The 17,122-nt window shown below is 65.4% G+C and overlaps 1 protein-coding gene across 1 annotated transcript in view; it reads right to left on the bottom strand.

Annotated features, from left to right (window-relative positions):
* Positions 1-734: 734 nt before the first annotated feature.
* Positions 735-17,122, bottom strand: part of KIF21B (kinesin family member 21B) — a 37,320-nt gene continuing 20,932 nt past the window's right edge. The window contains exons 18-35 of the mRNA XM_053913169.2: positions 16,731-16,957; positions 16,478-16,625; positions 16,086-16,277; positions 15,899-16,000; positions 14,666-14,831; positions 14,417-14,468; positions 14,186-14,243; positions 13,388-13,593; positions 13,237-13,311; positions 11,986-12,099; positions 10,541-10,579; positions 8,847-8,983; positions 8,055-8,235; positions 6,851-7,015; positions 6,513-6,630; positions 6,192-6,362; positions 5,685-5,884; positions 735-4,816 (exon numbers count right to left, since the gene is read on the bottom strand). Coding sequence (XP_053769144.1) covers positions 4,762-4,816; positions 5,685-5,884; positions 6,192-6,362; positions 6,513-6,630; positions 6,851-7,015; positions 8,055-8,235; positions 8,847-8,983; positions 10,541-10,579; positions 11,986-12,099; positions 13,237-13,311; positions 13,388-13,593; positions 14,186-14,243; positions 14,417-14,468; positions 14,666-14,831; positions 15,899-16,000; positions 16,086-16,277; positions 16,478-16,625; positions 16,731-16,957 — 2,406 coding nt within the window. The 3' untranslated portion in view covers positions 735-4,761. The remainder of the gene's footprint in view (positions 4,817-5,684; positions 5,885-6,191; positions 6,363-6,512; positions 6,631-6,850; positions 7,016-8,054; positions 8,236-8,846; positions 8,984-10,540; positions 10,580-11,985; positions 12,100-13,236; positions 13,312-13,387; positions 13,594-14,185; positions 14,244-14,416; positions 14,469-14,665; positions 14,832-15,898; positions 16,001-16,085; positions 16,278-16,477; positions 16,626-16,730; positions 16,958-17,122) is intronic.

The following is a 17,122-nucleotide window of genomic DNA, read 5'->3' as shown; positions in this document are numbered from 1 at the left end:
GAAAAACCAGCTTTTTGGCAAACATTTGGGTGGGGTGGGGGTGGGGAGGGGAAGGGCACAGTCCCAGGGTGGAACCCGTTGGCAGAAGTTGGTTCCCCACCGTCCCTGACAGGTTCAGCCGCTCCTAGGCCTCTGTTTTCTGGGTTCACCCCCACCCTCCCGGTCACCTCCTGCAGTCGACCGTGGCTCTGACCCGTAGGGGAGCCTGGGTGTGGCTCAGCTCGTCAGCCAAAAACAGCATCCTCAGAGGCCACCTACGTCCCAGGCTGGGAGGCACCTGTGCCCACAGCCCGAGGGGTGTGGGCAGTTAGGTGACTCTGCCCACTGCGTTCCCTGGGCGGCTCAGGTCCCCTCTCGTGTGCCAAGGTCCCTGCATCTGCGGGCAGGAAGCCCCCCACGACTTCTGCTCCTCCAGACTTCCGGGAACGCGGTCCTGCAGAACACCCGTGACGAGGTGCTACTGGGCCGGAGCGGCTGTGTCTCGGAGTCACGCTCCCGTGTCTTCGGGGCGTGGCGCACGTTCCAGGCTGCCTGGCATGTCACAGACTCAACAATATTTTTAAGTTAAAAACAGTGGAGTAAAGTCAGAGCGCAGGAGAATTTCAGGGGGAGAGGGGACATGAGTTTTAAAGATTGGAAAACCCTGACCAAGAACTGGGGACCAAGGCCAGCGTGGGGCTGGGTTTCACTTTTACGTTTTGTAATTTTTTATTTTTAGAGAATAGGGAGGGGAAGGAGAAAGAGGAGAGAAACATTAATGTGTGGTTGCCTCTTTCATGCCCCCTACTGGGGACCTGGCCCGCAACCCAGGCGTGTGCCCCGACTGGGGATTGAACCTGCTACTGTTTGGTTCGAAGGCTGGTGCTCAGTCCACTGAGCCACACCCACCAGGGCTGGAGCTGTTTTCTTCCATGAACTTTTCATGTTTCGTCACCTCCTCTTCAGCGCTACGGGGAGGCAGGCACCTGGCGCGAACACGCAGCACGCTCTCTGGGCCCTCCGAACCCCCGATTGGACAGGGGTGCCGGGGACGGCAGATCCGGGTTCCGATCCTGGCTGTCCTCACAGCTGTGACCCTGTGCAAGTCACTTCCTCTCTGAGTTTTCTCATTTCAGAGAACGAGGACCTCGCCCATCACAGGGCAGAGACGACTCAATGAAAAGCCCGATACTGTGCCTGGTGGGAGCCCAGGTGTGCGGCCCAGGTGTGGCCCATCCTAGGAGGCAGCACACGAGTCTTGAGGAAATGCAACACACCCCACCGCTTCAGAACCGAGCCAGCCCCACCCTGCCCACCCAGGCCAGCTGGGCCCTGAGGCCTGCCGCCCCCCTGACACCCCCCCGCCCTGAGAAGGGCCATCAGGCCAGCCAGCAGGCTCAGGGACCCCACCACAGCGGATGGCAGTCACCCGGGTTTTATTCAGGACAACTTCTGAGGGCAAACACACATCCAGTCTGGGGACGGAAATGTACAACGTGAGGCTTAAATAACTTCCATACATCTGTACAGTCACGGGCAGAGGTACGAAACACATGTGCACCTTGTGCTGGCCGCAGAGCAAGGGGGCACGCGCCCATGGCCCCTGCGGCCCAGGCAGGGGCGGCGGCTGGAAAGAGCTGGTGGGTGGGGCAGGGCCCCGATTCACTTCAGAGGTCCTCTCAGACCCTCGGCTCTTCTTCGCAGAGTAGTCTCCACCTCCGTGCAAGGCCCTCGGGACGGGGGTCCCAAGGACTGGACTGGGGTGTGGCTCACTGAGTGCTGGGGAGGGGCAGGGGCTGGGGAGGAGAACAACGATGCCCTGGGAGAAACGGACCTTCCTGGTACTGAGGGGGCAGCGAGGGTCTGGGAGCCAGGAGAGGACCCGGCCCAGGAGGCCTGTGGGGGGGCATCGGCCAGGCTCTGGCTGCTAAACCTGGACTGGAAAGCTGTGCTCTGTGGGGAGCGCAGCGTGCAGCTCCCCGTTTGGGATGGTGAGGGGGCAGAGGACGCAGGCTTGGCTCGCCCCATGGGGAGGAGCTCAGCGCTCTAGCACAGACCTGGCAGAGGCACAGGTGCTGGTGGGGTGGAGCACGCTGGAGGGGAGGTACCCTCACCCAGCCCTGGCTGCAGGGGAGAGGCCGGGACAGCCCAGTACTCCGACTATGCAGGAGCCTTGGCCTTCGGCCCTGCCTTCCTGGTGGGAGAGAGGATGGGCCGGCCACTCCCAGATCCACAGGAGACCCCAGGTGCAGCCGCAGCCGGTGGCCTTTCCTCCTTCTTGGGCCATCTCCAATGGCCACTGCCACGCTGCCCTGGGGGACTCCGGCTGCCTTGGGGGAACCGGTCGTGCCCATGAAAGAGATGGGGGATGTGGGTCCAGGCTCGTAGGGACCCAGCATGGGCTCAGGCAAGAGAAGATTTGGGGTGTGGGGTACAGACAGGGTGTTCCTCCTGGGCCACAGCTTTCGCACGCGGCCTGGCCTGCAGTGGCCCGGCCTCACGCCCTCAGAGGGCCACATTACAGGACGAGGATGATGACCAGCACCAGAATGAGCCCCGGGCAGCCCTGGTTGGAGGAGGGCCGGCCCCCACAACGAGTCCCCCTCGGCCCCAAGCTGCATGGAGCCGACTGGGAGGAGCCGCCCGGGCCCAGAGAGCGCGGGCCACCTGCCTTGTGCTCAAACCACGACCGACCAGTTTGTGCTTCCAACACGGGGGCGCTTGTGCCATGAGGCCAGGGGGCTGGCCCCCAAACGTGTACCTTGGGCCCCACGAAGGAGCGGCTGGGATGCCGCCGTCACTCCGGGCGCTTGGCTCAGAGAGACTTCAAGTGTCAGGTCAGTGCCGCGCCGGGACAGCAGAGCCGCCCGCGGTGAGGTAGTGCGCCCATCAGCAACAGCAGGGGAGCACCTTACAGGCCGCAGGGCCACCCCAGCAGGACGCCGGCTGCCAAGTCTGGGCGGGGCAGTGGCCAGTCTGTTTGTTTATGCGGCCTGCGAAGTCATGCAGACAAGTCTTCCTTACAGGTCGGAGCTTTCAGCTCAGGAGGGCAGAGGTGGGGTCAGGGATGGACCCGGGGGCGTTGCCAGGTGCCCCTGGGCAGCCGGAAGAGAGAGGGTCCAGTGTGGAAGACAGTTCCAGGGGCCCGAGAGGGCGCGTCCGGCCTGCACAGAGGCTCACGGAGACGTCACCACCACGTCCAGCGGGGCCACTCGCACAGAACGGCATTCTCAGACTGGGGACGGCTCCGAGCGGGGTGGGGACAGAAGGGGACAGGCCAGGCTCCGGCCCCAGCAGGTGCTCTTCCCTTTCAGAAGGCAGCTCGCCCTGGGCCAGGCGGAGGAGGCTCCCACACCCTGGCCAAACGGAGGTGCCGGGGCGGAACAGAGCCACCTCCGGAAGGCCCGGAGTCCTGTCCTCTGAGCAGAGCTGGGCTCCTGGCCCAACACGAGGCGGGCAGCGCCGGAGCAGAGAAGTGTCCTTAAAGCGGCGGACAGGCTGGGGCGCAGGGGCTGTAGTGGCCGAGCTGCCCCAGCAGGGGCCCGCACTCACGTTAACAGTGTCCCTGGGCGGAGCCCCCAGCCCCAAGTGGGGAGGAGTCCGGTGAACCCGGCATCGCTTTCCTGGAGGGGAGCCCCTGGCCCACGCCAGTGTTAAGGCTTCAGAATGTCTCCTGAATACACAATAGAGAGAAGGACTGAGGGGCTTCCCGCCCCGTCAGGGGAGGATGTGAGGGACTCGGGACCATCAAGCCGTTTCCTACTGGCCACGGTCCTCGGAGCTGCTACCCATGTGGCCCACGAGGGACTCTGGGGAGGGGGCTCTGGCCCTGGGCTCAGGGTGGGGTACCCCGCCTTCTAGAGGCAGCAGGCATGAGACCCACGCGTGAGAAGACACAGGTGGTGCTATTCCCCAGGAGAGGCTGGTGTCGGGCTGCCCCGTGCGGGCGCCAGGCCTGGGGTGGACGGAGGAAGGCACTGGAGCACCAGGTGGCCGAGATTGGATGCACAAGGGGGCCCTGGGGTGATGCGGGGACGGCCTGGGCTGCAAAGCCAAGGGGGGCATTTCCCTCCTCTGCACAGCTAGAGGGAGGGTGACGCCAAGGGCTGGTGGATTCCTGGCCCCCAAGAGCAGAGGGATGGAACATGTGGAAGAAACTTCAAGTCAGTTTCCAGGAGGCAAGAGCAGAAAATAAAATAAATAACTGAATATGTCTGACCCTCTGCCCAAAGGAATCTTTCAGCAGCCCTGAAAGCTGGCCCGTCAGCAAGGGACCCCAAGAGTTGCCAGGGTCAGCAGAGAGTGGGGGTTCATGGCCAAGGCGCTGGGAGCCCAGCTGCCTGCACGGTTTCCACGGTTACCTGAGGACAGCGTTAAGGGCTCAGAGGCAGCAGGTGCGGTGGTCTAGAGGCTGGGCTGGAGTGCGGGGAGCTGCCTGGCGCCCCCTGCAGGGCCAGCCCTGGGCCCAGGGCTCCAGGAACGGCTCAGCCAGCTCAGCAGGGGCAGTCTGGCCAGTCAGGGGAGGCCACGGGGCCCCAGGAGAGGAACAAGAGGGGAAAAACCCTTTGGTGTCACAGCTTAAATTCCCTCTACGTCTGCCTCCCCAAGACTGGGGTCAGCGTCCATGGTGGGAAGGTCCAGGGAGGGGAAGGAGAGCAGGGTGGGGCACAGCCATCACCCACACCCTGTCCCCAGGGCAGCTGGCCCTGCGGTTGCGGCGTCCCTTCTGTACAGTGCAAGCTGCTGGGGGCCAAAGGCCAGGGCTGTCCTCTGACCTCAGTCCTAGGGGGGGCCCCTGGGTAATCGCCGGACGCTCCAGAGCTTCACTGTCAGGTCACTGGGGGGACAGCAAGTGGCTGGTCAGCCTCGGCCTGGGCCTGGCTGGCCGCCCCTGCCGCCCCCCAGATGTGGCCAGGGACCAGGGGCAAGCCCTGTGAGGACTCGGGTGCAGGGTGGTGGGTGGGGCAGGGGCCCCCATTTTCCTATCGGCTCTTCCCTGAGACTGTTTGGCCTCGTCTGGCCCTAGCTGCCCTCCCTGCTCTCTGTGGCATGGCCCCCTGTCCTGGGGTCGCCCCACCGTTCCTGCTCGGAGAGGGGCTGGAGGTGAGTGGCGCGGAGGAGCAATGGTCTCATACCGTGGAGAAGCAGCTCAGGTCGAAGTGGAGAGAGAGGGAGAGAGGGGAGAGCGAGAGGAGGCGGGGTCAGGGCAGGGTGGTGGCACGGCCCTTTATGGCCAGGACCCGGCGAGGAAGGCAGGGGGTGAGTCCGGGGACGTAAGTCCACAGCTTCACCCTGCAGTCGCTGTGGGGGACAGGCGGAGAGCGGAGGAGGCGGGAGTGGGTGGACAGAGGAGGGACAAGCGCGGAAAAAGAAGGAAAGAGAAGGAGAAAGAAGAGACCTCGGTGAGTGGCTCCCCATGGGACAGAGCGCCTGGGCGTCCCCTGGACGGGGCCAGAGCCTGGCTCTGGGGGTGGCTGGGCTGTGCTGTGATTGAGGACACCTGCGCAGGTGTGAGGAGAGAGGGGTGGGGCCTGCTGGGTGAGGCGTTGGTGACTGTGGGTGAGGCTCCACCAGGGGCCCAGCACCACTGGCTGTGCCGCCCTGCCCCGGGGCCCTGGGGTGGGGTCCAGCCCTGGGAGCCCTCCCACCCGCTCCCCACGCAGGGAGGGCGGGGCACCCGCCAGCCGCCCCTGCCTGGCGCCCACCTGGAGGCAGTGAAGATGTGCTTGGCGTTGGTGCAGATGGCGTTGATGGGGCTCTCGTGGCCCTTGATCTCACCGATGGGCGTGAAGTTGTCCACGCTCCAGACCTTGATGATGCCCGCCCGGCAGGCACTCAGCAGCAGGGGGCGGCCCGGGACGAAGGCCAGGGCACACACCCAGTCCTTGTGTGCGTTGGGGATTTGCTGGGGGAGGACAGGCGGGTGACACAGGGCCAGGGCCCCTCTGCTCCCGGTGTCCCCAGGCAGGCAGGTCCCAGATGAGGGTCTGTCAGCTGTCCCAGGCTCGAGCCTAAGACCCTGCCCTGGAGAGGCACCTGTCAGCCCTCGGAGGGATCAGGGAAAACGAAAGCTCCAGCAGCAGGAAGGGAGACCGGCTTCACAGTCAAGTCCGGGGCAAGGGGTTGGAGAGGGTGGAGAGCAGGCTGGCTGGGGGGCCTCTGGCCTGGGCTGGAGGGAGTGCCTCCCCTGGATTCCCCACCTATCCCCCCACCTGGATGAGCTCCTGCTGCTCCAGGTCCCACTTTTTGATGCCATTGTCCCGGGAGCCACTGAAGAGGACGTCCCCGTGGATGGCCAGGCACTCGATGCCGTCGTAGTGCGGCGGCTCGAAGTTGTGGGTGGGGCCGATGGTGCCGGCCACATACTCCCCCAGCTCGAACATCTGCGGGGGGCGTGTAGGGAGGCCCATGAGTTGCCCACCTTGGCTGCAGCCCGGGGTCCCAAGAGGCACGGTGGACTGGCACTTCCCGCCCTCGGCTCTGGCCTCTTCGGGGCGAGGGGCAACGGGAGAAACGCTGAGCATCTCAGGCACCTTGACGTAGTGGTCCTTGGAGCCGGTCACCACCAGGTCGTGCTGGCTGGCCGTCCGGGTGACCGTCAGGCACATCACGGGCCCGATGTGGCCGGTCAGCTTGCCGATGGGCTGGAACCTGTGAAAGGCCCAGCGGGGGCAGGAGGGTCAGCAGGCCTGTCCTGGGCAGATGCACCTCTCCTTCTCGGACAGAGTTGCTGTTCCCCAGGGGCCTCGGAGGACGTGGGGGACAGGAACACAGCGGGTCCTGCAGCCCTGGGGTGGCCACCAGCTGAGACCCGTGTGCCCTCCATTGGCCATGCCCAGCCTGTCCCGCCCCACCCCCAGCATCCCCGGACCTGTTTAGCTCCCAGATGCGGACGGCGTTGCCCGAGGCGGCGTACAGCATGGTGCCCGAGGGGCTGAGGGCAATCTGGTTGATCTGGTGCTCCCCCGGGGCGCTGGTGATGACTCGGGTGGATGTGGCCGCGCAGGCGTCCCCTGAGACCACCTGGCCCGAGGACCTGCCCGTGATGAAGAGAGGCCAGGTCAGAGATAAAGCTCGCCCATCCCACAGTCCCAATCAGGCCTCATGCAGAACAGGCCCGTCACCCACTTCTTCCAGGAAGCCTTCCCTGACTGACGGACCAGAGCAGCAGCTTCTCCCGGAAGCTTCTGCTCCGATGAGTGGGACCCAAGGGAGAGCAAGACCCACACCCCCGCCATGACCTTCGGTCTGCCTGAGCCAGGGCTAGGAGCTGTCACACTAAGTCATGACCATGGGTTTGCCGCTGGGTCCTGTGGGAACCTCTCTGACCCCCGGCCTCTTCCTCTGTAAAAAGGGGTGACACACCCAGCCTGCTTCCTCCGCCTTCATCCAGAGCAACGTGGAGCGGAAGGCGCCAAATCTGAGGCTCACTCCCTGCCACCCCACCCCTGGCCCCTCGGCCAACACCCTCACCAGCTGGCACATTTGTCACAGCCGGCCACCCTGCGCGGATGCACCGCTGCCGCCAGGGCCCACGGTTTGTGCGAGGGTCACTCTCGGCGTGGTGCATTCTGTGGATTTGCACAGGGGTGCAACGACAGGCCCTCTTTGTTCCCGTGTCATGCAGGGCACCCCCACTGCCCCCAAGACCCTGTGTTCACTCTTTAAAGAATCAAACGCAGTGACAGCCCACAGCCTACAATGCAGGCATGGGAGGACGCGTGGCTCTGCTAAGAATCAGTTTCGCTGTGTCAGCTCTGCTCTCTGTCCACCGCCCGGCTCAGGCTCGGGGAGCGGGACCACCTGGGGCTGGTTGTGCAGGCAGGTGGCCAGCACGGAGGAGGCTGCCGCCTGCTGGTCTCACCCTTTTCCCCAGCTCCCCTCTCCATCTCAAGCACAGCTCGCGGGACTGGACCAAAGGTGCGGCCAGCCAGGCCAAAGCCTCCACCAAACTGCTGCCCCAGATGCTGCCCCCAGCCCAGGGGTGTCACTTCATCCCTCAGCGTCAGGTCGTGCCGAGTGGGGCCCCTGGGCCGGGCACCGGCGGCCAGCCCGCCGAGGGGAGGAGCACTCACGAGAGGGTCCGAATGCACTTGGCCGAGTCCCGGATGTCCCACACCTTGATGTAGGAGGTGGACACTGAGAACACGAGCCCTGAGTGGCTGCAGTACTTGATGGAGACCACGTTGTTGGGGTGGCCCTTCAGGGCCGCGATCTCCTGCCCTGTGACCAGGTTCCACATCTTACAGCTGCGGTCTGTGATGGGAGAGCCGAGGGGAGGGGACAGGCGTCAGCGCCAGGGACAGTGGGTGTGAGGCTGGGGGCTGGGCTCCAGGTCCCAGGGTCGGGGGGACCCAGAGAGCAGGCTGGCTGAGCCAACTCCCTCCCGCAGCAGCAGCAGCAGCAGCGCTCCGTGGCGGGGCGCCAGGGGCTGTGCTCCACGCCCGCTCCTCCGATCGACTGCTACTAGCTGCTAGGGAAGGCGTGGCCAGCGAATCTTACGGGAGACACTCAGACTCCCCACACCACGGCGAGACTGGGCACCGCACAAGACTGGTCTGCAGCTAAAGCTTTCCTGACTCTGCTGGGGCCAGTAACGCAGGCTCCGTGGGGTCCTGAGGTGTGATCTCAGGTGGGGTCATGGCGGAAGGACTGGGACCAGCAGGTGAGCTGGGCACCCAAGAAGCTTCCTGTGGTTTCCCAGGGTGGTTTGGGAGGCCGTGCTGGACAGCAGCCCCAGGGGCAGACGGGATGGGAGCCCAGGGCCAAGGCAGGAGTCGCTAGACAAGTTCGAAAGCAAGTCGACCCCGCGTCCTCCAGTCTTGGGGATATGTGGGCCCTCCCTGGCCGGTCTGGACCCCAGCCACCTTTGGACCCTGTGAAGAGCAGCTCGTCCGTGGCGTCCAGGCAGAGGATGGGCTTGGTGTGACCTTCGGCCATCGAGACGCACTGCAGCGGGGCCGTCCGTCCACCCTTGGCTCCTCCGACCGGCGAGATGATGCCCCTTCCAGGACAGAGGGAGAGGGGGCACCCATCAGCCAGGGACACCGCACCAGGCTGAGAGGGGGACAGGGCAAAGGGGGCCTGGGCCTGGCCAAGGAGACCCCAGAGATGCCAGCCACGGCCAGCAGTCTGGTGTTGGGAAGAAGGTGCACAGGCAGGGCAGGCGCCGGGTCACACACAGCCAGCTGTCTGCCCCCATCCTCCGTGCTTCTGGGAGCGAGCCCGGTTTAGTCATAGCCCTGCCCATAGGGAGCTCCTGCTGATGCCCACCAGAGCAGGTCCCAGGGCTGGGGGGCCCCTGCACCCCCACAACTGCCCCATGCTGCTCCAGGTCACCCAGGCAGGCGAGGGGCGCACAGGGCAGGCGCTGGGGTCGCCCCCACACCCTTCTGCCAGTGGCTGCCTCAGGCCTGCACCCCCCATGCAGGAGGGCTCACGCACACACACCCCACCTACCGCCCCTTGGACCAGCGCAGTCAGACCTGAGACTGTCATTTACACAGGACCCTTCAGGGACCCGGAGCTCAGCTCTGGGTTGAGGGCTCTGGGGTCCCTGGCGGATGTGGGAGAGCACCTCCTGCCCCACAGTCCCCACACCGCCCTCCCACAGACGCTGGGGATGGGCTGTTCCCCAGGGATACGAGGCCCCAGGTGAACACACACCCGAGCTCTTCCGCAAGAGCACTCGGCCCCCGACAGGAACACTGTGGCTGGGACGATCCACATGCCTCCCACAGGCCTCTCAGGGCCCCGGGGACTCAGTCAGCACCCCCCCACCCAGAACAACATCAGACAGGCCCAGCTGCTAGCCAGGGCCACCCACGGGGACAGCCCCTGCCACGCCCTAGCTCCCTGCTTCTGACCCTGCCCCGGGCCCAGCTGTGCGGCTGGGAAGGAGCCAAGACGGCTGTGGGCACCGTGTTAACAAGTCAACCCTCCTCCGTGAGAGACTGGGGGCTGGCTAGCCTGGGGGTGCACCTGGCCCCTGCAGGAGGGTTGGCAGGGTGGCTCATGCCTGGGGTGGGGGCACGGCGAGTGGTTATCGGGGGCCACGTTGGGAGAGTGGGTGGGCGTTCCTGGCCCAGGCATGGCCCTTTGCTCGGGCACCCCAGTGGGTCCCGGGAGGTGTTCCCTGTGGGGGCTGCTGTGTGGGTTGGGTGGGGGAGAGGGGCATCCCAGCAATCCGGGTGTCCCCCAGCAATCTGGGGGATAGAGCCAGGTCTGCACATGCCCACGCTGGCACAGATGGAGCAAGTCACCGGGACCCTGGGCAGAGCCCAGCCCAGCCCAGCCCAGCCCAGGCTCCATGCTCCACGCCCCCACCCAGCTGACAAGGGAGGAGAGGACAGGGCCTGGGACAAGCACATGCACGCCCTCCCGAGCCCCCAGCTCCAGCCGGCGGCATGGTCAGAGGCCCAGCGGCCACCCTGAGAGGAGAACCAGGGGCAGGAAGGGCCGTGGAGAGGCGGGGTGCATGCTGAGGGCAGGGGTGCAGGCAGAGGGGCCAAGGGGAGCAGGGAGGGGAGCACTGGGGACCAGCATGCAGCTGTCTGTGTACCTCAGGGCCTCCGACAAAGAGGAGTCGCTGTCATCAGACCTGGGAGGGGGCAGAAAATTAGCTGGATTAGGGGGAGGGTGGGAAACACACAGGGGCGGAGGCAGCAGCGGGAGGTCAGAGGGCGGTTATTCTCTCGGGGGGAGCGGAGAGAGGCGGAGGGATGCGGCGGAGCGCTGAGGGATGGAGGGCAGGAGCTGGGGGCGGGCTGGCCTGGGAGCTGGGGACACTCCTCTACTACGAGGTAGAATGAGGAGGGGCTCAGGGAGCCGCCGGGGCACTGGCCCCGCACTCGGGGGAGCCCCTTTCTGGGCTGTCTGTTGTCCCAAGCCCTCCAGCTGCCCCATTGCACAAGCTGGGGGCACCTATCTCACCGGGCAGCGCGGGGACCTGCCGGCTCCTCCCGTTCTGGGAAGCTGCCAGCTTCCAGCCATTCCTCAGGGACTGATTGGGATACAGAGCCCACTGTCCCCAGAGAGCCCATGGGGACGTGCCAGGAGCTGGCTGTGCCCCTTGCATGAGCCCCAAGACCTGGACCCCAGGAGAGGACCATGGGCCGGGCGACTGACGGCCAGGCAGGGATGGCGAGAGCCCACCCCACCCCTGCTGCTTCTGAGAAAGGGGCCTGTGGACTGTAAAGCTGTGGGGGGCGCCCTGGTTGGTGTGGGCCAGGCTCGGTGTGCCCCCCCACAATGGGACCCTGCCCAAGCGGACCCAGAAGGGGTGTTTCTGTAGGCAGTGCTGGTGTCAGGCGCCCGCCCGGTGCGAGGACCGGCACTCTCTAGCCTGCAGGACGGCTCCGTCCCCCTCACCCCGGGAGAGGCCAGCGCAGGGCCACCTGAGATCATGAAGAGGAACTCCAGGCGGACAGGCCCCCGTTCCCCAGGCCAGTCCCCTGCTATGGACACATGCCACCGCAGGTCACAGCCCCAGGGCCCCTGTCCAGTGCTGGCACTTTCTAGGGGGCTGCTCTCGGGACCCCTTGGGCCCCATTTACTATTGTGTAAAGTAGGGGCGACTGTCCCCACGGCTGACTGACGGCTCAGGTGAAACCGCGGGGGTGAAAGCAGGTTTGTGTAGGCCCACTCTCTGCACCTGTCTGACCAGCAGGGGCTGCCCCGGTGGGGTCAGCTGACTGACCATCTGAGCCTTTGCAGTGGGAGGGGCTTGATGAAGCTGGAGGAGGGGGCGTCACAGAATCAGGGCCTCAGCCGAGGAGGCTTCCAGGGCAGTTCAGGGGGTGTCTCTGGGGTGCCAGAATATCCCTTCCGTCCCTGTGGCTTTCTGCGCACTCTCTCCCGAGATCCCCGCTCGCTCCGGGATTGGAAGCGTCCCCGGTCAGGACGGAAAGGGCAGAGAGGCCAGGAGAGGGGCCATCCTGGCCCTGCCCACGGCCACGAGCAGCCCCAGGCTCCCTTCCCCCAAGGAGCCGGCCGCCTGGCTCTTACTTGTCCAGCGCCGACCCTTGGCTCTGGTGGCTGGTGAGGCGGGAGAAGACGTTTCGATCATTGCGTGGCCGAGTGGGAGGGGATGAGGGGGGCGTGAACCCCACGTCTGTGGACCTGGCGAGCGGGGACAGAGCAGCGTCGGTGAGGGACCACGGCCCGGCCCGGGCCCCGCTCTCGGCTGAGCTCCCAGAGTTCTCCCCGAGCTGCCCAACCTCCTGCGTGGTCCCCCAATTCGCCACCTCATCAAAATGTGTTCGTAGTCCTGAAACAACCCCAGTGCCTTTGCGGTCAGTGCAGACCAGAGGGCAGCGTCCAGACATCAGGGTCCCCGGCCACCCTGGCTGCTGGCTGAGGTCAGTGAGGTCACACCCTCTGCCTGTGGCCTCCGCTCACACTGCTTGCACTGGGCCTCCTGTGGTCTTAGTGCTACGGTGTTTGCAAATCTGTGCTTTTGCTGGTGATTTCTGCTTAAATGGCCCCCGGTGTGCTGTCGAAGCGCCGTCCCGTGTTCCTGACCGGGAGGGGCCGTGACGGCCTCGCGGAGAAAACCCATGCGCCAGCCAGAGTGCAAGGCCCATGTTGGGGCATCGGGGACGTACGTTAACTAACCGTCTCTGAGCAGAAACCCAGGGCACGAGGGCTCGTACTGACTGGGTGATGAAAAGGTGGCCACCAGAGGCCCTGGGAGTGAGGACGGCTCAGTGTTTCGAATTCAGTGTTTGGGAGAGGACTACCGGGAGTGACGAAACACCCCCACCTATGGCCAGCCACTCTGCGAGGCACCGGCAGGGGGGCGGCTGGCACTGGAGTAAGTCCTCCAGCCTCCCTCCAAGGCAGGTGGCGACCCTGCCCTTCCACTCCTCAGCTTGTGACCGGGGCGGCCACCCGATGTCCCAGAAAATTCAGTAACAGACCAGAGGACCCCAGAGGCACCAGCGGTCTGCAGAGGCTCCGCCGGGCCGGGCCAGGGAGCGGCTGGCCTGCCCGAGACTTCCCGGTCCTGCCTGGTGGATTGACCATCTGTGGGTTGTCTTTAAGCTCCTCCCACATGACAAGAGCCTAAAACGGGCTGAAGTTCGTCCAGGCAAGGGCAGCCCACCGGCGCTGAGCGCACCCTGCCTACGATTTCAGCCGCGGGCTCTGCCCCCAGTTCTAGGTGCTTACGGAGGCTGCGCGCCCTGAACCCACTCCAGACGCGGGCAGGTAAGTGACGCAGTCTGGCCCTGACAGGCGTCTGGTGCGCTCTCTCACCTGGCGGGCTGCCCTCGGTCATACGACTTCCTTCGCGTCAGCGGGGAGGTGTCGGCGCCTCGGGACTGCCGGGGGCTGGAACAGAAGGGGCCAGTGAGGCGCCGCCCGGCTCCCTGCCCACCCCGGCCTGCCGCCTGGCCGCCCTCCTTACAAGGTGCTGCCTCTGGTGGGCAGGCTGACGGTGCGCGAGACCTTGTCCCGGAGGAGGGGGTCTCGGATGGAGAAGCCCATGCCGTCCTCGGTGATCTCCACCAGTGAGGCCAGTGACTTGGTGATGTTCTTGGTGGAGATGTCCAGCGGGGGCCCCAGACACTCAGCAGACACGGCCTTTATCTGGGCAGACAGCTTGGGCTCACCCTGGAAAGGAGGCGCCAGGGTGGCCTGTGACCGGGCAGGCACAGAGGGTGGGGATGGTGTGGTTGTGGAAGGACGCACCAGACATCACCCAGAGCCTGTCTCTCGAGGCTTCTGGACAGTTCAAAGCCACAGACATGGGTTTCCTGTGCTTCCTCGGACGGCGCAGGCAGCCGCTCACCAGCTGGTTGGCCCCGCACTCTGCACAGGCCCACTAACTGGGCCTCCGTGGGCACCTAAAGCCCCTCACTGCTGACCCTGCTGGTGGTCCATCTGCTCGTACAGGAACCAGAGATCTAGTCTGTTTCTGACTCGGGTCTGGGGTGGGGAAGAGGGAGGTTTTGAAAGTGGGGACCTTGGCTACAGTGGTGTCACCAGGCAGTGGCCCTGGCCCCTTTGCCCATCTTCCACACCCTCCAAAAAGAATGGGCTGTATTGGGTCACACACCTGGCCCCACACCCCCTCCAGTCCCAGGCTAGACCCTTCCCGGACCTCCACCCCAGCTGGAGGCAACACTGGGTCAGGGCCGGGGGTAAGGGCAGAGCTGCGGGAGCGGGGACCTCCGCACCTCACCTGCCTCCCGAGGAAGCTCACCTTGAACTTGAAATCGTCGTGGCTGGTAGAGCCTTTCATGGTGAACGACTGGGAGAAGCTAAGGAAGAAGCAGAGGGAGGTCAGGACCCGGTCAGCCTACTCCCCAGTGCTCTGGGACCTCGACTTGGGCCCCAAAGAGCCCCCAACCCAGGCTCCGCCCTGGCCCTGGGGCTCCCCCCACCCTTAGCCCCAGGGGGTGCTGGGGTGGTCACTCTGGGTGTGGGGCCTCACCTCCCCTCGGAGAACTCTGAGACCTCCTCATCTGTGCTGGCGTAGCCGTTCTCTGGGGAAGGGGAGAGAAAGGGGGGATCGGGACGTGAGAGGCCCCAGTGAGGCCTCCCTCCCGCGTCTCGCCCACTGGGATCAGGTGGGCTTCTGGCGGCGTTCTGGGGAGGCTCAGGTCCCAGGGTCAGAGCCGGGAGCCCTGGAAGCGCCCATGCACTTGGAGGCCCGAGCCCCCCCGCCCCCCGCCCCGTGCACCTTGCTGCACGTTCTGGATGAGGGCCTGCAGCTCGGGGTGCGCCTCCGCCTTCTCGCGCAGCGCGTCCAGGAGCAGGTGGTTCTGGGAGGAGCCCGCAATGTCCGTCTGCCTCAGCCGTCCCTCCAGCAGCCGGATCTGGGCCTCCTTCTGGGCCACCTGCAGCCCCTGGGGGCAGGGAGCCGGGCCTGGGTGAGCCTCCCTGGCCTGGGACAGCAGGCACCCTGTCACTGCCCCCACACCCCCTGCTCCCACTGAGACCCCCTGGAGGGCTCCCCAGGACTCCTGGATGTCACCCTGTGCTTGTCACAGGCCTGAGATGCACCCCAGGCCCCTTAACTCCCCCTCACAGACACACACTCACGGAGGTCCCCTGAGACACACTCCTGTTACGGACTGAAATGTACCCCCAAATTCACGTGCTGACGCGGTGACCCCAGGACCTCAGAATGTAACCGTGCTGCAGAGCGGTTCTTGAAGGAAATTGCTAAGTGGGGACTTTCGGGTGGGCGCTGACCCACATGGCTGGTGTCCTTCGAAGACGAGGAGATTGGACCCCCAGAGGGATGGCCAGTAAAGGGAGGGGATGGCTGTCTACAGGCCGAGGAGGAAACCAACCCTGCCCTGACCCCGGACACGCATCGTCCAGGACTGGGAGGAGATAAACCTCTGTGCTTAAGGCCACCAGCTGGTGGCACTTTGTCACAGCCGCCCGATTAAGTCACGTGGTCCCAAAGACACAAGGCAGAGCTGCGAGCTCACTGGGGGCTGGCGAGGAGTCGGGAGGACAGGCTCCCGCTCTCATCCAGAGCTGCGTACGTGCCCGGTGGTGCCTGTCCCCAAAGACCCCAGCGCCGGGCCAAGGAAGCACAGCCTTCGTCCGGCTGTCTGTCCAGCAAGGAGGAGAGGAGCACAAGACACACCCAGCACCACCCGAGGTCCCAGCATGAGCCCTCCTGCGGAATCTGGTCCATCTGTCTGTCCTCCCCCAAGTACATGAGCATGCACTTTCCCTCAATCTCCAGCAGACTCCAGCCAACGGGGCTCCGGACGGGCCTGGGTGGGCACACAGGGTCCCCTTTCACGGAGGCCACGCTCCTTGCCTGTGTCAGCTCATTAGAGCCATGGGCGCGGGGTGTCATCGGCTTGGCTCTCTAGCCTGCCCGAGTTGGTCCGAGATGTGGCCCACAGGAGCCCGGCCGGGGGGCCCCGCCCAGGGGGAGAGCTGCGCCCACCTTGTCGATGGACGCCTTGAGGAAGTTGTCTAGCAGGAGGCGGGCCTCGGCCAGGGAGCAGGAACTGATGACCACGGACGTGTCTGTGGAGTCCAGCTCCTCCTGGGGGGCGGGCGGCAGAGAGCTCCAGTGTCCCGGCCGCCCCCGCCGCGCCCCCCAAACCCTTGCAGCACCCTCCCCACAGCACCTTGGTCTCCTCCAGCTGCACGATGGTGGCCTGGCAGTCGGAGATGCTGTCGTTGACGTAGTCGATGTTGGCCGCCAGCACCTCCATCTCCTCAGTCAGCTCCTGCAGCCCCTTGTCCTCGGGGCTCTCGGCCTGCAGCCGCTCCCGCCTCCTCCGCAGCGCCTCCTGCAGGAGGAACAGCTCCTCCCTTTTCTAGGGGTGGAGGGGTGCCTCAGGATGCTGTCCAGCGCTGCCCATGGCCACTCCCTCCGGGCCTCTTGGGGACCCCAGCAGCTCTGGATTCCAGAGCCACCATGAGGAACAGGGGGCAGGGGATGAAGAGAGGTGGGGAGAGCCAGAGCAGCCACAGCAGACGGTGGGCACACGAGCGGGTAGGAGGGGGCCATGCCCACCTTGATGAGCCGCTCCATGTCGGCCTCCAGGTTGACAATGGTCATCCGCTGCATGACGATGTCGATGATCCTCCGCTCCAGGGACTGCCACTTGAGCCGCGCGGCCTTGCTGAAGCTCTGGCTGGCCCCCTTCTTTTGGAACTTCTTCCTGGACCCAGAGATGAACAGGCCTGGGTGGGATCCTCGCCCGGAGCTGACTGTCCCGGGGCTCATCTCCTGCCGGCCCTGCCCCAGGTCCCCAGGCCCCGCTCACCTGGCCGGGCGGGTGCCGTGGCCACTGGACGCGGGGTGGTCCAGGAAGTGGTTGATTTTTCGGTTCCACTGGCGCACGATGCTGGAGACAGAGCGGGCCCCCGACTCGGCCTCCGACGAGGTGCTGGCTGACACCTCAGCCCCCGAGTCCAGCATGGGTGGCTTCAGCCCCACACGCCCTGCCACCCGGTCAGACATGGGCTTGGCCAGACGTCTCAGTGCAGAAACCTGGGGGTCATGGAAAGCGGGACCCAGTGAGCAGGGCACCCAGAGCCCAGAAAATGCCCAGATAGGGGGAGGGAACCCTCTTGTCCTGGCCTGGGCTGGGGCTGTGAAGGGGCCTGTGTGTGTTAGGAAGTGACCACAAAAGAGAGATTTTTGTCCTTTCAAAGA

Source organism: Desmodus rotundus, chromosome 10, assembly GCF_022682495.2.
Source record: "Desmodus rotundus isolate HL8 chromosome 10, HLdesRot8A.1, whole genome shotgun sequence".
NCBI classification, from domain to species: Eukaryota; Metazoa; Chordata; class Mammalia; order Chiroptera; family Phyllostomidae; genus Desmodus; species Desmodus rotundus.
Note: the sequence above shows the minus strand (reverse complement) of the source record. Positions and strands in the feature narration are given on the sequence as shown.